This window comes from Vanellus vanellus (assembly GCF_965231255.1).
Source record: "Vanellus vanellus genome assembly, chromosome: 6".
NCBI classification, from domain to species: Eukaryota; Metazoa; Chordata; class Aves; order Charadriiformes; family Charadriidae; genus Vanellus; species Vanellus vanellus.
Window position 1 is genome coordinate 9,319,491 of NC_138911.1, and position 27,296 is coordinate 9,346,786.

The following is a 27,296-nucleotide window of genomic DNA, read 5'->3' on the forward strand; positions in this document are numbered from 1 at the left end:
GCCCCGCGGGGCGGCGGAGGGGGGTCCCCGCGGCCCCGGCAGCGCCGCCTCCGCTGCCCGCCTCCCCGCGCTCGGAGGGCGGGGAGCGGGGGGGCCGGGACTGGCGGCGACGCCAGTGAGCCCCTTTGTGGATGAAGCTCCTTTCCGCGCCGCAGCCGGAGGGGCCGCGCCGCCGCCGCCACCGCCACCGCTGAGAGGCACCGGCACCGCGTCCCCCGCGGGCGCCCGGCAGCATGCGGTGCCCCCCGCTCCTCCTCCTCCGCCGCCGCCGCCGCCTCCTCCCTGCACAGCCGCTGCTCTAGAGCCCGGCGCGGCGGGGCGATGGGCAGCGCTGCCCGCTGAGCCGCGGCGGGGCCGTGCGAGGCGCGGGGATGGGGCGGCGGGCGGCGGGCGGCGGCGGGCGGAGCGGGGCGAGCCCCGGCCGAGCCCCCGGCACCGCGCCCCCGCGCTGCGCCCCGCCGGCGGGCGGCGGAGCGGGCCTGGCCGGGGCCGTCGTGCTGCTGGGGGTGATCGTCGCCCTCCTGCCGAGCGCCCGGGCCGAGCCGGGTAAGGAGCGCGGCGGGAGGGGGGGGGGGGGGGGGGAAGAGGGGACGGGGGGCGGCCCGGCGGCGGGGAGCGCCGGTGTCACCCGGCGCCGCTGTCACCGCCCTGCCCGCGGTGATGGGCGCCGCTGGCGCGGGAAGGGCGGCTCTGCGGGGAGGTTGGGGCTGCCCTGCGCCGAAGGTGCCGCCGCCGCCGCCTGCGGAACAGCCTCAGCGGCTGCCGCGGCAGAGGGTCCCCCCCAACCCGGGTCTCAGCCCGGCGGCGTCCGAAGGCGGAGGGGGGGGGAAACGTAAAATCTGCCGTGTGGTACTGTGAGGGGGGGCGGGGGGGGACGGGACGGACAGGCTCTTCTTCCTCATTGTCTTCGCCTCTTCGCCGCTCTTTGAGCAGAGGCTGGGCTGTGAAAGGGGGGTGCTCGGCTTCGCTGCCTTTCCCCGTAGGGCTGCCGCGCTCATCTCGCCGGTCTCCCCGGCTTAAGGCACCGGTAACGGCTGCATCCTGTGGGACGGGCGGGTTGGCGGAGGTGCCGGTTCCTTGCGGAGGAAGAGGGACGGGCAGAGGCTTTGTTAAACCGAAGGGGTCGTTCCCACCGGTAGTGTGTGCGCGCGGCGGGGGGAGGGGCAGGTGCGGGGGGTGAGGAGAGGGCACGCGCCGCCGAGGGCTGCGCGCTGCATCTCGAATGCGGCGGAGGGCTCCGACAATTTCGGGGTTCTGTCTTCCCCCGTTTCCCTCCACTCTTCGGGTCAGGCAGTATTCTGCGCTCTCCCGACTCGTTACGGCAGCCGGTACGCTGGGTGACCTCAATGCGGAGAGGATGACTGTTGCTAGTAGTTATTGTGTGTGCCGGCTACAGATGCCCAATGTAATCCTCAGGCTCTGCTGAATAATAGAAAGGGGCTGAAACTGAGACGTGGCTAGACTAATGCCACGGATTTAAGAAAAGAGTAGGGATGTGGATCCGCATTTCAAAGCTGTTAACACGAATATGCAGTAATCATAAACAATTGGTGTCAGTTTTGTAGCCATAATATAATAAGGGTTCTCATTTGCAGGTTGTAGGTTGGTGGAGCAGTGCCTCATACTTCCATTACTTGGCCTGAGCATGTAAATACTGTGGTTTGATTGAGCTCTGTAAGATGAATTGACCCGTGGTCAGAGGGATGGCTAATTTTTTACCTGTGCTTGACAATTCATCCTGGATTTCGCATGAACTCTCGTGCCACGCCGAAATTATGAAGCGTATCTTCACCCGGAGGTAGCCAGTCTCTCAGAGGTGAATTTTAAAAGCTGAGGTGTTTCTGACAATGGAACAAGACACCTCTTCACACTTGATCTCTTGATTCAAGAGTAGGATGAAATGTATTGATACTCTGTTTCTTCCTGTGTGGGCTGTATGTCTTTATGACAGAGCCGTTATCTCAATTTTAAGTGAGGAAGTCCAATAGAGTTAAAAAAATATTTGTAGGTATCTCATAGCCTACAGCTTGCAAAAAAAAAAGAGGTGAGAAGCTACAATAGTGCCAAGCTGAAGTACATAATGATAGTATGCATAGCACACACAGTGATAAATACTGTCACCGGTAGGCATTACCTGGGAATTTTAAAGGATCGGGTAGTTATGTTAAGGTACTTAATCTGTTGTAGTTAATAGCTTTGAGCGTTACAGCCGAGATTGCAAATAAAACTTTATTAGTCCTGTGCAGTGTTTGTCAGTAGTTACGATTGCTAAGGTGCATAAATTGGATGTCGATCAACCTAAAAAGCTCTGTCCTCCAGCGAGATAGAGCACATGAAATGCTGTCTGCCATTGAAGTCAGGGTCAAAGCGTGTAGGAGAGACAGATTTTCAATGAAGAACACAAGTTTTTCTCTAAGAAGGTTAACTTTTATATGTTTACATAGGGCAGTCTACATGTAATTCTGGATCTCTGTTAAGCAAATGTGCTTTTACTGATTTCTGTGATTATTACTGTAATGCACATGGTTCACAGAGCAGGTCTACTGCCATGAAGTCCAAGTGGCGTTACGTGATGCATTAAACGCTGCATCATTTTTACTACAGCTTTCTCCACTAGCGAATATTTGCATCTATGACAAGGTTGTGTCTGTATATATGTGCACACTCGCAGATAAATACCCGGTTCTTCTGTTGGGTTTATGTGCAACACGCGGCATCGCTGCGTGTGAAGACAAAGCAGAGGACTCAGAGCACGGAGGGTAAAGAGAGAAGTTTTACTCTGGTGCCAGTGCTTCAGAAGATGACTTATAAGTTTCCTGACCCCTGAGTTGATTTTAAATAGCTGTGGTAACAATATTGCCTTTGACCTCAATAAAAATTCAACACAAAGGGAAGATCTCCCTGCAAAGAGATCCTGACAGGATGAGGTGTTGGGCTACCAGGCGTTGGGAGCAGAGAGACTGGTTGTCTCTGTGTTAGAGGCTCAGAACCAGACCTCAGTGGTGCCCTCCTCAGGACACTTTCACCATCCAGTACCGAGTGATTAGGTTTCAAACAGCAGATGGGAAGCTTTATTTTTAACTTTAGAAGTATTTTATGCTTCTTTAGCTGGATACATATGAAACTGCTCAGTGACGTGCAGAGTTAATCATTAACGTTTGCAGTATGTCATCCCCAGGACCACTGCTTGAATTCAGGTTGAAAAGAAAGTTACATTGTCCACCATAATCAGAAGTACCTCACTATGATTTCTGATGGATTGTAGAATAACGAGTGCAAAAATTCAGCCAAACTGAACATATCTGTCAAGAAAGGAAAAAGTAATGAGCCAGAAAATAAACGAGGGGACGTGTGGTTTTGGGTTGACTCCTACCATGCTCCAGCCAGGTGAAAGTCCCTCGTGAACCAGAGGCATGAACCGTGGGCAACCATCTTCTTTGGGGGAAGAAGAGAGAGGCGTTTTCTGAAATGGATGTAACTTTGAAAGGCAGCTATTGAAAGCTGATCTGGTCTCAGCAGACCATCTCTCAGCCAGTAAATACACATGGCACTATTGTTTGAGTAACACCGAGGAAGAGGCATGATGTTCACAGCTGTGTTGGCCATGAGCTTAATCAGCTAATCAGAGGGGCTGCAGCAGGGGGCCGAGGGAAATAAAGTTTTAAGAAACGTTAAAATATACCTTCTACATTTTCCATCATCCTTTATGCTTATTTGTGTAGCCTGTTTGAATGATAAACTTGTCAGGGAAAGGTCCATTTCTTCCTGTGTTTGCTGAACGCTAGCACAGTGAGATCTCACCTTAATTAACGACGATTCCAAAAACAATAATGACACCTCCAGTGCAGAGGCTGTTTCTCGCAGCTGGGGCTTTGATTGAACAACTCGGAGAGTGCTCTGTGCCAGCTGCTAAATTGCTAGTCCCACCTCCTGTGGATCGTGGCTCTCGATGGATGGCAGTTACTTGAGTCTGATACAAGACCTCTCAGCTTCTGAAACGCCACAAAAAGCTCCAGGTTGGTGTTCCCACTGCCGAAGGAGCTGCTGCAGAGGTGAGGGATGCAAGTGAATTGGGGAGCGAGTCATTCCCTAGATCCAGCTCCACGTGGACCAAATTGGTGAGGACGTAGAGAAGGGCACTGTACATCTCCTGTGGTTGCTCTCCAGAATTACTATTGCAGCATTTTAGGAAATCAATAGTTTCAGGTTGGTCACATCGCTCTTTTGATATGCTGTCTGATTATCTCAATAGAATAAAATGCATGCACTTATCTGTCCTGTGAAAGAATAGTGAAAAGTTCAAGTTCTGACTCATTCTATTCAAAACAAAACGGGAATTGGCAGCACGGGCTGAAAGAATTAGACCACCGGGAGCACGCGAAAAAGTGCTTCTTTGGGTGGATTTGAAGATTTGATGGGTATGCTTGGTATAGATCCACCAGTCATGAGTTAACTTCTTCCACTACATTCCTGGATCTGAGTTATTCCCCACGTTAGCTGATAATAAATAATCTGGTTTTAGAATTCATATATGAAATAAAAATATCTTGTACCTATATACCGCAACAACTTAAATGAAACTATTCTCCGTAGATTAAGGTAAGGAACTGGTATCTCAGATGAGGTTGGGGGGTGTCCATGTTTTTCTTGTAAGGAATGCTGACTGGCTGTTTGAGACCTGTGGTTAGAGAAGAACTTTTAAATCTTGTATCTGCAGTCATGTTCAGTCATCCAGTAGTGTGTTAGCTATCTCACATCCTCCTAATCTTCACTGTACTATTTTCCGAAATCTTTTACACTTGCTTGAGGTCAGGTTGATGAACAAGAGGAAGGGGACTGTGAGTAATTTTCTGTTTATGGCATTTTCTTAGTCATGTGGGAATGGTTGTTTCTGCTGAAGGAAATACTGATGGTATTTGCATATGAATTTAGGCTTCAGTGTCCAAACATGTCAACATTTCATTAAAAAAAAAAAAGAGCATTTCAATGATTATTTACCATTTTAACTCCCTTCTGCTGAGTCCAAGGAAGGAACGACTGCACTTACTGAGCTAATCTGCATTTTACTGCTAACCCCGAGGGCCACGGGTGAGACACTGCCTCCCTGCTAGCGAGGTGGGATAGCACTGGTGGGCTTTGGACATAGGGCACTTCTCAGCTAAAACACCCCACAGAAAAACATTCCTAATGAGGGTTTTTAGTTAGAGGAAGTACAGGATACAGGAAAAACAGTTTCTGTACATCTCACACAGAGCAGGTTGTAGTAGTTGTAGTATTCTTGGCACAGTTGGTCTTTGTGCTTGAGATTGCCTCTCAAATATTAAGGGTCAGGTTCGTGAAGAAAAGGCAAATATGTCTTCTAGAAATTAGTTTTGAGAAATTAAAGGAAAAAACACTTGTATACTTGAGCTGAAGGAGTGCGGGAGATTTTCCTACCAAAAGAAAAAGAACAGGAGAAACATACCAGGTAGAGTAGGTCGGGGCAGAGCGCCGCAGTTAGCGCTGTACCTGCCTGAGCGAGAGAGGTGCTTGTTCAGAGACTGCCTTCGGGCAGGGGAGGGCACAAGCTGTATAAAGGATCAGAGACGAGGATGTTCCACCGCGGTAGCCTGGGTGATACGCCTCCTTTCTCTGCAGCCTCCTCTGAGGCTGCGAGGTCCTGCTCTCTCTGGGGTCGCGCCAGGTTAAATTATCGTTTATCCACCATTCACACCAACAGCTTGATTTTGTGTCTCTTGTCGCCAGAGCAGTTGAGACTTCTGTAGTTGTTGCTGGGTCGCGTACATATAAGATAGGAAAGACTTCCCCTTATTTTCACAGTTAGTGGTCTCGCCCGTGATCGCTCTCGCAGTGTCTTCTTCATTCACGGTTTGAGGTTAGGTTGGCGGCTCCCAGAGGGGCAACTGCTGAGAACTTTCTTTCTTTCAAATGTTAGTGAAGCCTAAACCCTCACACCCATAAATTGCTTAATAATACCTCGCTTATTCTCTTCCTGTCCTGCCTAAAACCCAAATACACAAACCCCAGGGATCCACAGCAAAGATTTTTAAATTCCATAAATTAATCCTCAGATTTTATCAGGCCGGTAATGAAATACTGTTTTGAAAAAAACACCAGGGTCTTCCCTTCTCCCTCATTAAACGTAACTTTCAATAGGTTTAGATTTGAAAAGGTTTATGACAAAAGATCTGGAATTAAAAAAGAGGCAAATAAGAGCAAAGTCCACTGACATTTTAGTGGTGGTCCTACATAGACGCAGAAGGCTATAAAGGGAACATCTGCATCTCATAATGGTTGTCACAAGAGGAAAGGCCAGTAATGTTCTTAAAGTCTGAAAAGGAGATATGATGCCGATAGGTGTCTGAAGTGCATCTTTGAACACAGATGATGCTTTTAAGGGCCTCTCGACAGCAGCCGCAAATGACTCAGTTTGACTGCTCCCCTTTAAAAAGAGGAGTTATTGCAGAAAATGGGAAGTCTGGCGATATCAGTACTATGGGCCCCTTTTGGGTAAAAAGAAATTATTGTGTTATTAATGTTTACATAACAATTACTTTTGCAGGTATGAGATATATACAGTGTGCATAGCAAAATGCAACACATGTAATATGTCTATTTGATCTTGAGGTTAAATCGGGGAAAATTCCTTTCTGGATTCTGGGAGCAGGAGGAAGGAAGGAAAAATGAAAGAACATTCAAAGATGGGAAAAATAAAAATTAAGACGTAGAAGACAGTGCCTGTTTCCACATTTTCTCCACCACACATTGCTATAGATTTGAAACTATCTACAATATCTTGTCTATCATTTTATCACCTGTTAACAATATACCAGCACTGTTGTTTTAAGGAAAGTACCGTGGATGATTCAAAGCCAGGTTTGATACATCAGCTGGGGAAGTAGCCGTAGCTCTTCTTTTGAAATTTCTCCTGAATTGCCTTAATGTGTATGCATTTTCCTTATTATGACTAAAAAACCTATATGTCGAATGTAAAGATTTTGGTTGCTCTCTAGGAAAGTCTTTGTACACAATATACCTACTCATCATGTGTGCAGGTGGGTGCTCATGCAGATGGGTGGTGATAAAAAATTCCAGAAGCAAGCCAGTATAAATTAAAATCCATCTGTATACCAGGTAATAAAAAAGCAGCAGAACTATCCTGCAACACTCTACTGTTTAGTGATACGATGTTCTCACAGCAGTGTCTTTTGCTGAAGATAAGTAAAAATCCTTTAAATAAATAGTTTCCTTGTGTTCGAAAGGTATGGATTTTGTAGATTAAACCTTGTATAGTTACTAGCTTGGATAACACAAATTGTTACATGAATATATGTAACTCGCAATGCTAAGAGACAGATTTTTTTGAAGTGTTAGTAACTCAAAAGAAAAGCTAAATACTTAAATGCATGGAAATTAAAATGCCAAAAAAAAACAGATTCCAAAGGAACAGGAAACAAAGATGTATTAGTTTTCCGTGGTATTTCTTAGACAATGAAATAACTGAGGCCAGCAAAATATGTTGGCAACCAATATAAAGAGGGTAAGAAAAGAGTTGAAAAATGGAAGTTTATCCTTGGGAACAGTTTGTTACCAAATAGTTGTTCTTTGTTTTGAAAATAATAAAAATGACTTAGATTATGTGACGTTCATCACTGAAGTTCTGTAAAGCTGATGTAAAAGAAACCATTACAGACTTGCCTAGTTCTTTCTTTGCGTAGTTTTCTTTTAATCTGATGAGTAGCTTTGGCAGATGAATGTATCAGTGATGAAAAACTGGATTTTTCTAGGGGTCATGGCTAGTTAAGAAAGGGAATGCATTTTTACACTTTTCTGTCTTTGTAGTATGTCTTTGATGCAAGGTCTGTAAGCTGAAATTTTTAGGGGTAGTTTTAAGAAGTCCTTAAAACTGATGGTTTTGGGTTTATTTAGCATATTCTGGTCTGGCATTCCACGATACTGTCGTTTTAAAAATGCTTCTCTGATCTTGTGGTAAAACATCTTGCCTGAATGATTTTAAGACCAATACGGGCTTGATTGTTGTAGCAGTATTCTCAGCTAGGTTTGTCTGAAGTTCTTGATGCTCAACAACTTGGAAAGTTTCAAACCTTATTTTTTTTGTACTGAGTGTAGACTTGAAAAAATTCTCTGTTGTTGACCGGCAGTCCATAAACATAGCTGAAATTGCCCAGCTATTGCTTGGAGTGGTTGGTAACAGAGACGTCTTCAAAGCTTGCAACTTGCTGAATTTATCAATATATTTCCCTACGCAAGGTTTGGTATCCAAAAGTCCTTAGTATTTAAAAACAAAAGTTTGACTTATTGGAGAGTTAGAGTTTGGGCTCCAAATTGGCTACAGGCAGTGGTCTTTTGCTAGGCAAATCAAGTGGGAGTGTTGATGAGACAATTTATGGGGTGCTGTTTGTGCCTCGACTGCTATTAAAAAAAAGGATTATTTTCTATACCTACCTTTTATTTTCTTTGGCTAATGAAACACCTATAAAAAGGTGATGGAGTGCTGTCACATATTTAATATCAAATTATTGAGTTCTTTTCAGGAGGAATTTTACCAGATTGCCACCTACCAAGAGCTCTGAGACACCTTTACGTTTTACCGAGAAGCCACATACAAAGACCCTGTTGACCAGCTTAGGTTGTTCCTGAACACATGCAGCATCTCTTCACGTCATCTCACATCCAAAAGAATAGCGCAAGTTGGAGAGGGGTAGTGATCAGCCATAAGAAGGAGTACAGAATATGGCAAAAATTGTATTGGTAAAAAAAATTTGTAGATGTTTAGATCACAAAGGAGTCACTGATGTCAAATTTGTCTTCTGCATAAGGTGAACCATAAGATTTTGCTTTATTTTTTAGTGACTGATACAAGTGTGGCAGCTCTGGATAAAGAATAACCTTTAAAAGACTATGCAATCCTAATTACATTTTTTTCAGGGGCTGGGCAGTTCAACACAAATATTGGTGAAGGGTGTTACTCTCATGTTTGGAAATTAATGTAATTCCAAAACTGGATTTGTCCCACTGTGTTTTCTGGCCATTCCATCTGCCAGACCGAAGAGCGCTGAAATCTCTTTTCCATGCATAGCTGCTCGTACACTGTGATCAAGTCATGCCTTTCTCTTTGAGTTCTGAGATGGTTCAATTAAAGGTGTATTTTCCACATCTTTTGTCACTCTTGTGAGTCCTTTTTGAAGTCTTTCCAGTCTGATGTCCCTCTGGAGCTGTAGCCTCCAGAGTTGGTCTGGTAGTCCTGGTTTGTCAGGAATGAGCATCAGCATCAGTGTCAGTTGTTCTATCGTCTTTTGTTGTGGTGCTGATCTCCCAGTATGTAAGGGCTGAATTAAGGGTACTCCTGAATGAGTTCCCATTGATCTGATTATTCATCTCTGCTTCTAAGATTTTATTTATTTTTTTTTTTTTAGAGTAAGTCTACTCTGCAGATTTTGGTATAATGGAGAGAAGGAAGATTAGCAACCCCTGAAGCTACAGTGCTTCTCCCAGGTGTGGAAGTTGAAGTCAGCTCAGTAGACATAACCCTTCATCATTGTTCCCCTCTGTAGACACCCTTATCCCGTTAAATTGGTCTACAGTCTTTATTTCCAGATGTGTGATCTGATACTTGACTGCATCTGCCTGCCTGCTTCATTGTTCATCACTTTCCCAGGCATCATCTGAGAACTTTTATCAGAGATAGTTTTGACCTCCTCCCGGTTACTGGTAAAAATGTTGAGTGCAAGGCTGAGAATCAGTCCCCATGGGAGTCTATTAGAAGCATTGCTGCTCAATTTAATCATTTAAAATCTATTGCATATGCACCATAGTCATTTTATATTTTATTAATCAGAATGTGAGATATAAAGTTAAGTGCCTCATTGAAATCTAAGAATATTAGATCAAATTTGTAATCTGATAGAAATATAAAATGAATTTAAAGTGATTCATTGTCCGTAAAAATTTGTTCCTGAGCATTAATTATTCCGTCCTCTTTTTGTTCGCCATTCATCAAATCCTTTCTCTGCTAATCCAGTCCATCATCAGCAGCAATATCAAAATCTCTATTTGACAGTTCCCATTGACCCTGTTTAAATGTCACAATATTATAGAACAAAGATAAATACTGTTCTTTGTTTGCATTGTCTCCTAGCACTAGGAATAAGAGGACAATAAGCAATTGAGGAAAAAGAAAAAGTCTAATTCAAAACCAGTCAATGCTGCTTCACACTTTCTCTAGCTGTAGGACTCCCTGCCACAAAAATGGGTGCTTTAAGAACCCCCAAAATATAGGTCTGACGCACTCTTTGGTAGTGCCTCAGTGCACAGACTGACCAGAGACTGGGCAAATCCTGTTTGGTTCAGGATGGCATTTCCTATGTTCCTGTATGGACAAAGAGAATACCCAAAATTTGAATAATTAGCACTGATAGAATCTAAACTGGAAATAGAAAAATGCGTGGAAAATAAGCTCTTGGAAAACCAAACACTACTTGAACATAGGGGACACTTCTCATGCAGGCTCCGTGCCTTACTTCTGCTTTCGGAACCACCATGGAGACACCTGGAAGTCAACGTGTGTCCGTGTGTCCCTGGTGTCTCTATACACAACCGGCACTCGGGGTTGTGCTGCTGTCCTGGCAGCGCTGGTGCGGCTGAAAATCGGGACCAATTTATCAAGCCAAGTGCTGAGAGCTGTGCACAGGAATGAGTTTAAGAGAGGTGGGGATTAGGGATTAGGTAAAGAGGACAAGCATGCTGAGCTGAATAGTCTTTCCAGTTGCAAACTGTCTGATAGTTTTTTCTTTGTAGGTATTTCGGGCAGAGGTAAAGGGATGCTAGGTGAACACTGTTAAGACTTTATTCCTCAAATGCATCTGGAGAGTTGGGGTAGTAAGGTTGTATTAGATAGAGCTTGACCTCTTGTGCTTGCAATAATTTATTTGGGAGTTGAAAATACACTTGTGAAAATCAGGCCAGGGTGGAGCCCAGAGAAACAGTGGTAATGCCCAGTGATAGAACAAGAGGTAACGGACACAAACTTGAACATAGGAAGGAAGTTCCATCTTAACATGAGGAGGAACTTCTTTCCTTTGAGGTTGGCAGAGCACTGGCACATGCTGCCCAGAGAGGTTGTGGAGTCTCCCACACTGGAGACATTCAAAACCCGCCTGGATGCTGTCCTGTGGAACCTGCCGTAGGTGACCCTGCTGTGGCAGGGGCGTTGGACTAGATGATCTCCAGAGGTCCCTTCCAACCCTGACCATTCAGTGATTCTCTGAAACCCAACTACTGTTTTTCATGTGGGCGAGATTTCGGCTGGTTTGTTTTCCTTTTGTGATGACTTTGGCTTCCTTCTTTTTGCAGCGTGGGTCTCGGTGTCCTAGGCAGGAGACTGGAATGGCGTTTTAATATTAATCTCCTTTTTGTTCTCTAAACGGCCCCAAGCCAGCCACTGCAATTAATGAAACTCTTGGAATGCTCGTAGGGAAGCACATATAATGCTTCTCTGAAATTAGACCATAGTCTTCCACTACACTGCAGAATGCTGATCCCTGTTAGATGAAATGTCTGGGCAGTGGGTATTCAGTTGGAAAGCCAACAGCTCATTTGAAGAATCAGTGGTGAAATAAAAGTAAGAGATAATGAGAACAGGAGTGAGATAATAAAGTATGGAATATTCAAAGTTTATCAGATAATTTAATATATCCAATATTTTCAGTGTAATGCAGATAATTAAAATAGATTTTAAGAAGAGATAATCTTATGGGAACGTATTCTGGGAACGTGATTTGTTTTCAACAATATTAACTGTAGGCTACAATAATGTAGTGTATTATGCAGAGTATACTTAGAATAGATTTCTGTAGCTATTATTACAACTGTCCAACCAAAGAAATCTTTCTGTATAATTTCTACAATTATTTAACTGCTAATTTGATTCTAAAATTGTCTTTCTAGGCAATTATTGCCGAAATCAATGCTATCTACTTGTGCACACAGAAAATTTCTTAACATTGCAGCCAGCCTAAATTCACTGTGTCGATGTTGAATTGTTTGAACTGTTTGGGAATTTCCACAACTAATTAGGCCTATCCACGGGTATCTTAGCTTTCAGATCTGGTCTGGTCCTGCTTACATGGGAAGCAAAAGGAGGAATCACAGGGACCTCAGTGGGTATGGACTGAGACTCTGGTCTGCAAGTTGGGTCTGAAGTGTGGGCTGTTTCTCTTGGGAAATACCACCAAGTTTATAGAACCTGGGCCAGGTGTTTCCAGAAGGGGGAATGTTGCCTGTTTGTACTACAGTAATCCCCAAGGAAATAGGTGAAACTGTAATGGAGGGCATTAAATATATAGGATAACACTGATGCTCTCCTGAAGTGCATGCTTAAACAAATTAAAGTTGCCATTTTAAAGTGCCCAACAAGTTGTACTGCTGGTCTGTTGAACCCTTCAATGACTAGGACGACGTAAATAAAACACAGTAAGGAAAAATCTGGAAGCTAAATACTTGTAGTGCGATATTTGAGTTATCTATGCCTTCTTAAACTCAATTTTCCCCCTTAAATAAATGGTGGGTTGTTTCAGTAGATGTGATCATTAGCCCGAGAGCAGAGTACAAAAAATACCTGTATTAGTTAAATTGATGAAGTACTGAGATGTCTGTGTCTCTGCTCCGTGTGGATACGACATTTTCAGGAATACCATGAAGTTTATTTCGGTTTGGAGTGGCACATAATTGTTGTTTTGATATTGTTGATTTCTCTTTCTAGAAGAAAAAGGAAAATCCAGTGATACATGTATTTTAAGTCTTCTCATGCTTTTTTTGTTTTTAAATCCAAATGCGCTTTGGTTGAGAAGACAAATTTGGTTGAGAAGACAAATTTGGTTGAGAAGACAAATTTGGTTGAGAAGACAAATTTGGTTGAAGACAAATTTGGTTGAAGACAAATTTGGTTGAAGACAAATTTGGTTGAAGACAATCAAGTGTATTGATTCACACTTCTCTTTTTATAAAAAGTTTGGCCTCTCTGTGTTCTCTTTTGGTTCCTTTGCTTTCATAGAAAAAGAGAGCAATTGAGAGCAATTAACTTAATAAACGCATACTTCTTACCTCACTTCATCCACTAGTAAGCTACCAGGTTATTCCAACAGTAAGTTACTTTGTGTGTGTGAAAACTGCTGCAGGCAGCAAATTCTGTGCGTATATGGGGATGTTCCAACATATCCTCGTAGAAGTAACGTGGGTTTGCCTTTTAAGCACTGAATGTGTACTTCGGCAAACAAAGATTTATTAATTACAAAGCACCTTCCTCTGTTACAGTCTTTTTAATATCAGAAGAATGTCATTCTTTGCCTTCAATACTATTTAAACATATGAAAAGTTAAAAAGCCCCCATGATAGCAATTATGTAATGAAAATTAATGCTCTTTTATTACTGCATTCTTATATGAAGTAAGACTTACGCCCATCAGAGTAACACTTATAACCCTTTTGCTATATCAGTACTCCTCTCAGTGATAATATTGGCATTTATTCTTGTAAACAATTGAAGAATTGCCATTTTAGCTGATGACACAGTCTCCTTAGGGAAAATATTTTTTACAAATATTACCACCACACCTTTGATAATTTCCATGTCTAAAAGGGAAACATAATCTCGCTTTGGAGCAAAGAAAGTACTTCATTTGCTTTCTGTTTAATACAAGTGGATTCATAACTGAGGTGGCAATATGATTTGGAAAACTTAGATTAAATGAAGGTTTATGCACGAGTTTGTTGGTTTTTTTCTTTAAGTGTATACCGACAGTGTTGTTAGACTGGCATTTACATGAGGTTTCTGGTGCACGTTTTGGTTAGTGGGCTCTAACAGGGATCATTTTTAAGTACTCGCTGATGTGTACATATGCCATTGTGTCCTAAAAATTGTTCTTAGGAGTATTTTAAGCCCCCTGGTTAAGCTACCTTTGCTAGAGAAAAAATAGTAATAGTCAAGAAAAGAGATAGTGAGGTCACTTAAAACGTTTTGGTGTGGCTTTACAAGCATCTCCCATGGCTCCCCCAGCACTTGGAGGGTTTTTGTGTATTTTCTCAGCTGGGAAACCGGCTGAAGCAGCGGCGGACGTGGTCTACAGGAGGGTTCACCTCCTCGGGTCTGCGCTGAGCATGTCCCCTGCCCGACGTGCCCGAGGTCGTACGGGCAGTGGCCAGAGCAGCTCTGCAGCCCAGAAGTAGGCACGGACTGCCGTGCAGTGATTTGTTCATTCATCTGGAGTGTTTCAACTCCTCTTCCACGTTTCCGTGTTGGGAATTGTGCCGTGTGTGCTATGCCTCTAGTTTTGTGGGGCTTCTGTAGGCACTCTGTGTGTTGACAGCCTGCTCACTGTTCCCCAAGTGCTGTATCGGCACCTGCCAGATACTTTATGGTCCTGACTGGAGTGTGCAAGTGTCTGAAAGGTATTAGTTACACTGCTTCTGGTGTCTGCTTGGGCTTTGATGCACAGCTCCTGATTACGGAGGCTCTAAGAGATAAAATTATGTACACTTATTCATATCAGCAGCTTTAAAGAATTAATTTACTTTAACTAGCATTTGGATTTGTTGTGTTGACAAAAGTATTTACATTTGCTTTTAAAACCCATGTTAATGCACGTTTTGCTTCCAAAATTTCATGAAGTGTAGGAACACCACCAATGCTGAGTTAGTAATACGTTCATAGATCTTGCTGTATTAAAAACCATTTCTTCATGTATTTATCGTGAAACAGTTATCCTGGGCTAATTCTCTCACTGTAAATCCAGAGGAGAGAGAAGGCACCTATCCATTTTACTGTGACTTATTTCTCTGCCCATGGTTGCTTTTGCTCAGTTAATCTCAGTGTAAAACATCAATTTTTCATCTCCACTTTATGTTAACTTTGGTTGACTCAGTTTAGACAATCTGTGTAGTCCCAGTGCTATATCCCCGCTACAAGTTTACATTGTCAGTCATGTCAGCGTAATAGCGCTTTTTGGGAGGTTTTGCAGAAGAGAGGTGATATGGTTCAGAATGTATTTCTCCCCAGCAGCACTGCAAGCAGAGATGCTCTGCAAAGGCAGCGAGCCATCAAGTCCTGGCCACCTGCAGGGTAATATCTAATACCTCCTTAAAACCAGATAGGTTGCTCCTTTCTTGGGATCACGAGTCTCCGTCGTGGCTTTGTGTTTGTACACTCACTCAGGCAGAAACACATTATGCATTTCTAAATTGACATATTTACCTAATTGTTTGTTTTTTTTTTCTTCATCTAGCTGATTCGTGCACTTTCCTGAGCATTTAAGTTGATTTCTACATTAATTCCATATCAGGGAGTAATTAGAATGGGCAAAGAAAGAATAAGTACGACTTAAGTTATGAAACAAAACTGCCACGTGAATTTATTGCCTGTGGTTCTTCGGGACCCAGTCATCTGCTACAACTTCTTTTAATAGCTCTTTCTGACTTTAATGTGATCCAAACAAATGTAGCGTTTTGTTCTTGAGTTACATTTGGATTCTGCTGCTTAGTTGTTGGCACAAAACCCATTGAAAAGGGGTGGGAGCGCTGACCCTGAAGTTTGGTGTACCCAAACCACCGGGGCTGTATCGCGGAGCCTGCCTGAAGCCCTCTGATACATGGTTGTCTTCCCTTAGTTCACTAACTGATGGTGCTGGCATAAGTCTTTAACAAAAATATTATTGACTTCTGTGGGATTTTGTAAACGCATCAATTGAAAGGTAATGTGCAAGAAACACTAGCTAACATTTTGTAATATTTTGCTTGCTTTTCTAGGGAAACAAAATGAAAGCAATGGATTTTACCTTCCTTTCTTTTCTCAGTCCATTTGAGAGACCAACAAATGTACAGCCCTCCATAGTAACTTCTTAATCCTTTGGCCAGTTTCCATCAGGTTTGTCAGCGACAGAGATGTCTGCCGTCTCAGGTTCTTCCTGCTTTCGCAGAAATCTGTGCCTGCAGAGATGGAAGGGAGCCGATAACAAACACTCTGCCATTATCGGCTGTTTCCCAGTGCTCCCAACCAGCAGAAGTGTGTGATGGAGCCGGCTGTCTCGCGGGCAGGCGGGGAGCTGCTGTCCGGGCACGGGGGAGGAGTTGGGGTGTCTGGGGTACACCGTGGGGCTGTGGGGCTCGGAGGCGCGGGCAGTGGGAGGTGGCAGCACAGGAGAGCCAGGTGAGAAGAGGGGATGGAGCTTCTGAGGGTGTGGGGGGAGCTGGGATGATGGTGCTAGGAGGATACCTTCCCCAGCAATTCCTGTTTTACTGTGGCAGGAGGGTCCTGGCCCTGGCCCTGGGAAGCAAACCTGAGTTTTGCTGTGATGCTGGTAGGGAGCCATGAGCTGCTTCTGGGCTTAGGGACAGAAAGCGATGACAAACATCTGTCACCACGTCCATGGGACCAACCACTATAAGCGCAACTGGAAAGGCATTATACACACAGTTGTAGATTCATTCAGCCAACAGAAGGTACCGAGAAATACAAATTATTTCTTAAAAGGTCTGACCTATTTCTCCAGGCTTTTCTTATTTGAAACAAAAGTCCTGTGAGCATATGGTCTTGTTTACACAAATGCATATACACACGCAGTAGTCCTCTTTTATTCCATGTGTGTTATCCTGCTGAGTACTCACTTGCAGCTCAAGGTCCTGTACGTATCGCTGTGGCAGTAGCTGAAACTTTTCAGCAGTTTTCCTCAATGCTATTGATCAGAAAACCCACAAAAAAATCTCAGTGCACATTTTTGGAGAAGACACAAAATTATATTCTGTCTTCCTAGATATCTTGCAGTCAAGATACTGTGTCAAACACTCAACATCTTTCTGAAAATAAGTTGGCTTTTTTTTCTCCAAGGGATTTTTCAGAAATTACTAATGAATGTCAAGTTTATGGGTTAATCCCATAAAGAGGGGATGCAGATCACTAGTGGTCAGCCTTTTCTTTAGAGAGAGAAAAGAAGAGGACATATTCCAGTGTGTAGTTTTCAGATCAACGATTTACATTATAACAAAGTGTGATTTTAGATTTTATGGTAAAACAAGATGAAATTAACATAAACGTTGGTGCAAAAATAGCAATATGTTCTAGTTGGAGCCTGCAGAAAATGCCTAAAAGTAAATAGCAAGTCAGGCTCTTGGAAGCTTCTCTCCCTCGCCCATCCCAGGTGCTGCCTGCTGGCACGAAACTAAGACCTACTCATCGTTGCCTGGTCAGGGCTTCTGAAGGTGCTCCCATGGCTACAAGAAAGAAAAGAGAGGATGCCAGTAAGAAATCATTCCTGTTTTGGATTTGCTGAAATGTCCCTGTAGTTCTCTTGACATGACAAACTGGGGCGGCAACCTGTAGTGTTACTCCCTGTGTCCTGATGTTTTAGATATTGGAGTAATACTACTCATTAGTGGGTATAATATTGCAACTAAGATTTACATCAAGGCTTTCCTGGGCCATAAGCGGAGGTTTTACAATCTCACAGGATATTGTAAAGAAGAAACAGTTCTTCTCATGTTTGGCCTTTTTGGCCTTTTGCCAAAGAGAAAAAAAAAAAATACTCAAAAGTACTCAAGGATCTCTCAGGCTCAGTATTAAAAGCACCGTCAGTTCTCCAGACAGCAGCCCTCAGTAATTGTCAGTGAGACAGCAGGTACCCGAGGGCTGACTGGCGAGAGAGTTACAAAGGCGTTTAGGTGCCTCTGGTTGCCGATGGGAGCCTGCAGGATCACCCGAGTAATTTAGGCGCAGAAATTGCACTGCCTTTTCAAGGGGCTGGTGGCTTCTCAAGTGAGTAGGTGTTAGGCAGCTCTCGTAGCTGGCAGCTCCCGCAAGTCTTACGAGGCACTTACATGCATCATTTGTAAATCTGCCCCTGAGGCACTTGTGATGAATTGTTCCAAGCGCTGTATTAGTTTCGTGTTTGTTTTGTCATCCGTGCAGGCACTGGCTTCTCTGATCATGTTTGCGAGGTTACGTATTGCAGGTTATTCTTTTAGTAGTTTTTGTTCAGCTCAGAGTATCTGTATCTGCCTTTAGTGTTAAATACCGAAAGCGCCAGCCCTTCATGCTGCTAATACTAAAGAATTAAAAATAGTTGGCACAAAACAACATTCATTTTGCAGTAGCTAAGCAGAGTTGATACAATATGTTTGGGTTATTCAGTACTGCCTGGGAGCAAAGGCTGCTGTTTGCTTCTCCGTCTCTGACCTACGGCTCTCGAGATGGTGCACAACTGCCCCTTTATAGGTGAGAAGAATCTTTGCCCCGTGCGTGTGTATTTCTTGCTCTTTCACATGGCAATGAATGTTTCGGTAGCTATGATAGACTGGCATATTAAGGAAAGGCATGTATTTGTTTGTATGTAAATGTACTGCTTGTATGCAAATCTGTGTATTTCTCTATGTCCCTCCTTTTTCCCCTGTGTTTCTGCAAGGCCAGCATCTGTATATCTGAAGGTGGTAGCTTTCAAGTTGTTGCTTTCGTGAATATTTGATCTGATCTAAGGTGCCCAGCTCCGTGATTTATGTTAATGGATTAACAATCACTGCAATTTCAGAATGTATGAAAGAAATGGAAACTAGCTCTTTCCCGTCTTTATTTCCTCCAATTTGTATTCACTCATGATTTGCATTTGACTTCAGAGCCACCCACACTGCTTTCACATGGGTTAGTTGTACCAAGATTGGCGCTGTACCTGCGGGTGACTGCAGCAGCCGTGCATGGAGCAGGCTGTCCTCCATGCCCGCATGTGCATTTGCCTCTCACCCTGCAATGAGAAGCAAGGCTGTTCTCCCAGCTTGGCCAGGGGATGCCAAAGGATTACGCCTCTGCAAGACACCCATTTGGGATGTTAAATTGAACCATCTGTAGGATTTCTTCGTGTTATCAGGATATTTAACCTCATGTTGCTCCTTTTGCAGACTTTGTCTTCTTTCCAAACTACCCTCTGTTTTCTCCACGCACGGCCACATTAGGCATCTGCCCAGGGAGAACTGGGCAAAATACCTGGAAATAATCACACCAGTTTGCCCTCTCACAAAATTATTTTGCAAAACCTGTAAGAATGGAGGAAGCCTTTCAGCCACAGCCGCAGCTCCCTGCCCACCGGCTGCAGCGCGCGTTGCATGCGCACACACACACACACACACACACATGCAGCCGGCTACAGTGTGCGTTGCACACGCACACACTCACACACAGCCCAAGCTGGTGTTGCTCTGAGGATGGGGTGGTCCTGCGTGTGGAATAAGCATCAGCGTACTGCAGTCTGCAGTATTTCGTACCAAAGGTGTCAACACGCACTTTGCATGTGTGCTTTAACCTGTGCATTGCCATAGAAGGGATGTGTATGTTTACCCTGTGCATCCTAATAGCCCTTTCCTTGGTGCTCAGTAATGGAATTAATGTGGCAGGAACATGGGAACAGTGACCTGTTTATTAGAGGAGATAGATGAACACTTCTGTTTATCCCGTCTGCTCAGCTCTCTGTATGTCTCCATCACCGTCGTCATCCTTGGGTGATGGTCTTTGCTTCACGAGGAAGCAACGTATTGAAATTCTTCAGCCTGAAAAAATGTGAGCAAAGGGAGATTTTTGAAATCATTCATGTAAGCGGTCACAGCAGCGAACAGAGAATCATTACTAAGTATATTCATTTATTTGTATTTATTTATAATATATCTCTCTAAACCCGGGCTTCTTACCACTAACTGCTGTACAAATACCCGAGTAAAAGGTATTCCTTCCCCAACAGCTCATAATGCCTCCGTGTCCCGTTCAGTCTGCCGCTGATGGTGCAAAGCCTTCCTCACTGCTTTCTGTTGAATCTGGAGTAGTTTTCCTCTTCTCTTCCACTCAAATTCCCAAATGACTCTATGGGCATTTTGTGCCATCCAGCTAACGTATTTCCTAAATCGGGTGCTCAGGAATAAAACGTGAATAACTTACTTTTGGCACCACAAAACTGACTTTTGTTCGCTTTCCCCAGTGATGCTTTCTTTGGTGATGACAGCATTTGCAAGTGAGAAAATGCCTGTCTTCCACTTTTCCTAGCTAAAAGTACAGCCAATTTATTTTAGGGAGCCGCATAGGACATTTTTTAATTAATCTTTTCCATAAATGTTCAAATTGCCTTACATGGATGAGATCATGAGAACTAAACTCAGTGGCTTCGGGTTGTTTTCCAGTTGTCATTGTGCAAACATAAAGGAGAGGGAGTACAGGAGGGTTCTCTAAAAACGCCTTCTGTTCTGCCAAGCTAGTATTTTTTTAATCCAACCTCTTCGAATATATTCTGTAAACTCTATTTTTCCAGCATTCCTAATTCTTGGGAGACTCTTGAATTCTGAATAGATATTGTAAAACATGACATGAAGGCAGGCTGCTACTTATCCTCAGGAAACGTATTCAGTTTTACTGGATTAGGGCTTTCAAAGCTTTTAAACCGTATAAGCATCGCTTAAATCTTGATACTGAACAAGGTACGTTGAGCAGTGTCTGTCAGTTAGCGGTGAAACGGAGTCAGCATTTTATTACTTATAGCACTGAGAGTAATTTAATGAAATTAACAGAAAAACCAATTATATCAAATTGCTATGGCAGATATTTGGACTGTAAGTGCACTATAATAAACTCATATTCATATCAAAATGGAAAATCATGTGTAGTGTAGCACTAATCATTAAGTTTTTTGCATCTTTAATGAGTTCATTTCTAAATACAGCTATGAAATCTCTTACTGGCTCCGTTGCGGTGTTGGTATTTCTCACCTTCAGTGTACTCACTGTGTTATTAGTGTCATTTAGGATATAAGTAAGTCACACTAATGCCTCAAGGTGTACATTGATAGTGATACGATTTCTAACGGTTTGCTACATTAGGAAATCTGAACTTGATACATACCTGGTAATTTCTTGTCTTAACATCTGATACGTGTTTTTGCAGTGGCTCCTTTGAACCTCTCAGGCAGCTCGTTTCTTGTGGCAGCATCTGGACGGGCTCCGTGGGTGGCGCGAGTAAGTGGGGTGAGGCACGTGCAGCACCTTCCCCGAGGTTCTCACCAGCTGAAGTGTGCCCAGTGTGGAGAGCTTCTGCATCGCAAGCAGAATTCATTTGCTATTAATTTACTGAAAACTGCTGAATATTGCTGATCAAGATAGGAGAAGCCTCCACATTACTGTTTTTTACTGAATTGCTGTTGACAGCACTCCAGTTTGGTCCTGGTACTACAATGATACATCACAATTTAGTATTGTCTCCTTTACATATTTAGCAGAATTGCCCACTATAGAAATTAACTAGGTGAACTATTATTAAACTATGTATGTTGATAATTAAGTGGTGAGTTGACTGGATTTTAATTTGCAAATGTAACCAGTACAATTTACAGCTCACATTAAACTGCACTAATTATAGCCAAGGTAAGGAGCTTTTAATAGTTGCTTGGATAACTCTTTTTTTTTTTCTTTCTGGCTTGCATAGTATTACCAGACAGCATTTCAACTTGTGGAGTTAAATCATTTAACTAGATCTGTCTTAAAAGTTTTAATTTCTTGTCTCCTAGAAATTACTGTTTTATTTAATGTGAAATTAGTATTTTGTTTGATGTGTTTTGTGTGGAAGTAAATGAAGATTGATCTATAGTTAGTAGTTTAAAATAGGTTTATTTGTTTAATAGATTGGTTATTCTTTGTATTTCCTATGAAATTTATAGTGGCCTCGACCAGTAGGTCTGTAAAACGTAAAGTGACGTATTAATGCATTACTACTCTACTGTTAATTTTTACCCTTGTATAATTCACCTGCGCCTTTATGGTCATGTATTTGGAGAGAACAAATGCTGTTACCTTAATGTACAATATTCAGACTTGAGAACCGTTTGGCGGAGGGGGTTGTTGCTGTTGTTTTATTGGTGCTGTTGTTGCTGTTTTATTAGTGCGTAACCAGAGTCAGGGCACTGAGATAGCAATGACGTTGCAAAGAGGGTACAGAAGTCTGGAGCTAGATAGGCTAACGTTGCCTTTTGAATGCTAACAGAATAGTCTTTAATTTCGTAGTCTCTTTTCTTATTTCTTTTTTAAGCCCTTGGAAGGTTTTTATCTATTTCAGTAAAGAACGGATCAAGGAATGAATCAAGGTTGTGAAACGAGGGTTTTTATCTGTGAGACCACTGCCTCAGTTGTAGGATTTGGAAGGTGTTTTCTGCTGTGGACAATGAACTGCAGAAAGGGAAAGGTCTCTCAGGACCAGGCGGCTGAGATAGGCTTTGTGCTTTTGAATGTAAAGAGTGAACACAAGAGAGTTCGTTCGTGATGCTAATGCAAATAATTTAAATCAAATTTGAGGCTTCTCTTTTTCTGAGTGTCTAGCTTGAGAAATCTAAGGCCCAATTTTGAATATGTGTTAAGAAGAGGGAGTTTTCACGATACTGCCAAATTCTAACAGGTCTTTAGATGAGTGAACTGTCATTTTTCAGAGGCTTGTAATGAGTAGATTTGGCTCTGGATAGTCATAGGGACAGTAAATGACACATTTCTTACAGAAATGGAGATATCTCACTGTATTTCACACCCCTGCTTGAAAGCATCTGTATGCTTATGTTTCCCAAAGAAAGAGCTGCAGTAATTTTTGAGAGGACAAAATAGCAAATTTCCTCCCTAATTTTGTTTTCTTAGAAAGATGTAATCTGTTTTATTGAAAACCCACATCCCTGCATCTCCAAGTTTGATTTCCGAATCATCTAGGTGTAAAACCTCCTCCTGAATATTCCAGTTTAGCAAACATACAAGGAATTGAAAACGGGGCTTTATGGAAAGAACTCGGCAACCTCAGCTACAGGAGTCCCCGCCAGTGATGCCTCTGATGCGGCACCGCCTCTCCCATTGACTGTGTCAAGATCAAAGCCGTAGGCGAGTCGAACTCATGTGTCCTGAGTCTCAGTCCAGTACATCTGTGGTGGGGTATTTCTTGCCTTTCCTTCACTTTAAGTCTTCAATTAGTTACGATTCATGATACTTTACAAAAAGGGCTTTGCAATGTTAGCTCTTCTTTCAGAGGGAAATTTTCATTCCCCTCTACAGGAGCTGTCAAGGGGGTTACCTGGCAGGTTGCAGTATGGCAGAAGTATTTCAATCTTGAAATAGTAATAAATATTTACAGCTATTCTTCTGAAGCTCTTTAGTATAGCTAAAATGAACAACTCTAATTACAGAATATTTGTTTAGGCTGTCATGACTCAGCTGATGGTGCAATAAGCAGAGGAACAGAAACACTGTCCTTCCCTGCTTGGAAAATGCTCCTCCTGTTGTTTTGTGGCATGAGCGACTAGAGTTAGCGCCACAAACGCAGCTGTGATTTTGGCTGCCCCTGGCTGATCGAGCTTCCTGGTACATCAAAAGCTCGCATCAGCTGTTTTTGAAAGTCTATTAATATGCAAAAAGAATTAAGTAGTATTTAGCTTTCTGGCTATTTTGAAAATATCTAATTCATAGTGAACAATTCTACAGTGGTAGTTTGCTATGCTCAGATGTTATCGTTTTGGTTCATTATTGAAAGAAAAACCTGAATTTCACCTGCAGTGCTTGCAGCGGTAGCACTACTGCTGATCAGGGCATCTGTTCAACTGCAGAATACGCGGTGGAGAAGCGTGCAATTTGCAGACATTACGTAGTAGCTATTCCAGCTACTTTTGAGGTGTGGAGCGAGCGGTAGATGAACACTGCTCTTGACCTGGATTTCTGGGATAACGAACCCCAGGAGAATAGGCCTGTAGAATTTTAGAAGGGTGCAATCTGTGGGTTTTACATAAATTAAACTTCTTTTAGAAACCTCTACAGCTCAGCAGAGAGCACTCTGTGGATTTCTATAGAGTCATTTAAGAGTTCTATAGAAAACAGATCATTCTCTGTTGAATTTCATAGTATCTTACCCCAAAAGAACAGTTTACAACCTCAGCTTATTCATTGTGCCCAAGTATCATTCTCTTTGGCAGAAAACCCTTGTTTACTGTAAGGGTGGTCAAACGCTCGAACTTTGCCCATGGAAGCTATGGAGTCTTTGTCCTTGGAGACGTTTAAAATCTGACTGGACATGGCCCTGAGCTATATTCTCTGGTTGACCCTGCTTTAATGGGCGGTGCTGGACTCGGTGACCTCCAGAGGTGTCTGCCAGCCTCATCCATTCTGTATGACTTTCTCTAAGGTGTTTTCCTTCCAGTTACCCCACAGGTGCACAACTGGAACTATAGTAAGGGAGTAAAGTGCCAGGGTCTGTTCTGTAGGATCTGCAGAGACCTGTGGTTACTCTCAGACCCAAATGCCTTCATAATAATCCTGTGTCTATCAGGACTGATCTGGTTCTGTAGGATCTGCAGAGACCTGTGGTTACTCTCAGACCCAAATGCCTTCATAATAATCCTGTGTCTATCAGGACTGATCTGGTCCATGACTTTATTCTCCTGACCAACAATCCCCTCTCTCAAGGGCTCCAAAGAATGAATATCAGTACTTACATAGTGACTAAAGGTAATCTCTGGAGTCATTGCATTCCAGGTCTTGTCCATGCAGAACTAAGGACTGCTTATCCCCCTTAGCAGCCTACTCCTGCAATGGACTCCATCATGCAGAGCAGAATCCCACCATACCATACTCCAGTGCACGAGACCCATGCATGGAAAGTGACCCATGGCTCATAGGTCTCATAGGCATGATCTGGCACATGGTTATTGACCAACAGGTAGAGACAAGTGTCCCCTGCATCACAGTTCCTGTATGTACAGTGGCACAGTTAATGCTGTATCTGTTTGTGACTTCAGAGGAGCCCTTCAGGATGCTAATAATGACCTTTCAACACTCCTTTTTTTTGAAAGGCACTGAAATGAAAATGAGCTGTACTCTTTCCTATTTCATTCGCAATGCCAAGGATAACAAACCGGCGCTATAACTCTGTGCTGCAACATTGCACAGAGTCTGAGGCAATGATTTACAAAGCCCCTTCAGGAAGGAGAATCAGCCGTGGTCTCGGCCATCAACACCCTGTGGGGTACCAGGACCTGATCTCAGCCGTAACAGCTGTGACTTCTGCTGCATTGCTTGGAAGAAAGCAGTGGTGAAGAAACAGCTTCAAAAAGACTTAGGAAAACAGTAGATAGCAGGAGACAGAGGTGGAAAAAAAAGTTAGCACATTAATACTAGAAGCTTTTGTCCAAGATGGTGTCCCCTACAGAAGGTTGCATCTGCCAGAAAGAATTGAGCTAAAGATTGTTCAGAAACATATGGACCACCTACTCATTTTTCCTTCCCCTGCCAGGAGCTGGCTCCTGGGTGGTACAAGTGAACATTATGCCTTCTCCAATCAATGCAGCAACCACCACAGGTGCTGCTCTGCAGCAAACCCGAATCCACCATTTTGTGAAGACCTGAGATTCCCAAATACATTTTTTCCCCCAAAGTGTGGGGAGAGAGACTGAAGTATTTCCAGGAAGATATCAGGAAAATAAAAAAGCAAGGTTTCCGCTAAATGAATGGAACTGTGGGAAGCAGGCTTTGTAGATGTAGCCAAATTATGCAGCAGTTTTTTTAAACAGCATTATAAATTGCAATTTGAGTTTAGATGTCTCTGTTGTAGCTGTGAGAAATCAAGGTCCTTTTTCAGGAAAAAACCTAAAGCACTAAATTGTTTCATTAAACTCTATAGGCATCCCAATTAAGCAGGTCAGCTCATTTCAGACTTAAATTTATAACAACACACCTAAAAGCCTTTGCAGAATTGGAGGTCACCTGCAAAATAAAATGACACAGTATATAAAACTTAAAATCACAGAATTGCTGCAAAGACAAGCACCCCTCTGTAGCAATTTGTGAAATTATTAGTAAAATTATATTTAACATGTCTGTTTATGGTTTGCTTCATTCCCAGAAGGCAATATTCAAGTCCTACATCAGAGAAGAGAATTTAAGGTTTGCTTGCGTGGTGCTTGGTCTCAGTGTGGTGGGTTTGAAATCCCTAAATGAGGAGGCTGCAAACAACCGCTGTGATGAAGCTGGTCCCCCAGCTAACCCAGCAGCCGTTGCATCACCCAAACCTGTCGTTCCTTTGCTGCCTGTCCCTGGGAACTACCTTGCACGTGAAGCAAGAAAACGTGTTCACCAGCGTGATCTTCTATCCAAAACTGTATATATCAGGGTCCTCTCCAGTTTCACAGTCTGAGAGGACACTTTTGAGGCTGAGCTGCCCGCGCTTCTTTCCTGCCATGAGACAAGTCATGTTGATGATACGGATGGAAGCACAGCTACGGGTGGGTGGTCTTCGTGCCATGTTTAACTGCAAGCCTGCCTCAGGCGGTCTCTGCAGGGTTCAAGGGTCTGGCAAACTTTGTGAAGGGAGATATGTGAGCTAGGCAAACCTTTGCTTGTAAATAACTTCAGAAGAGCGTTCACTTCTCTTCACCTGTAGAATAAGAACAATAAACAAGATCTCTGTCAAGTCAGCCTGCTCTCCAGCCAGCAGTTTTGTAGTGCGCCATTCCTGTGGTGACTTTTCTTGGGAGGCACGGAAAGGGTAGCACTGTTTGTTGTCATTAGTGCTGTCCCTGTGAGTGTTTGACCCCATCCCGCCTCCAACACACCTCTTCATGCATGGAGTCAAAGGGAAGAGTACAGGATCTGAGCTTGAAAGCCAAGGTCCCCTGATGGGTATTTCTAATGGGCAGCAGGTTGGAGGTACGTTATTACGGCCACTAGAGTGAAACGGAGGTCTGAGACTTGACATATATGATTATGTTATTATGGACTCAGCTGTTATACATGATTAGCCCAAAGAAAGGTTGCATTTTATAGAATGGATGAGTGGATGCATTCAAATTCAGCCCTTCAACACCACTCCTAGTGGTTTAAATCAAATTCAGCCCTTCAACACCACTCCTAGTGGTTTAAATCAAATCGCCTTGCATCCTGTGCAGGTACATGGTTTAAATCAAATTGCCTTGCATCCTGTGCGGGTACACAGAGGTAAAATTTGGCCCTGTAGCTTCATTTTCACCACCCATATGCATATAAGAAATATGAATCCACAGAATAATGAAGATAATTATTCCACAGAATAATGAAGTAAGTTTCCAATTCACAGTGGAAGTATCCCTGTGTGATTTGGCTAAGGCCGTTAGAAATAAAGGTAGTGAAAAATAAAGGCAGCTCTGAAAAGTCACATTTATAAGCTCTGACAACGGAGCAGTTAAATAAGACACAGTTTATTGTGTCAGTCATTA

At 43.2% G+C, this 27,296-nt stretch overlaps 1 protein-coding gene across 1 annotated transcript in view; it reads left to right on the top strand.

The window, feature by feature from the left end:
• Window positions 1-371: 371 nt before the first annotated feature.
• The window catches only part of KIAA1549L (KIAA1549 like), a gene marked incomplete at both ends in the record, with an annotated part of 132,392 nt that continues 105,467 nt past the window's right edge, over window positions 372-27,296 (top strand). Inside the window, one exon of the mRNA XM_082485809.1 lies at window positions 372-546. Within this exon, the coding sequence (XP_082341935.1) occupies window positions 372-546 (175 nt within the window). The remainder of the gene's footprint in view (window positions 547-27,296) is intronic.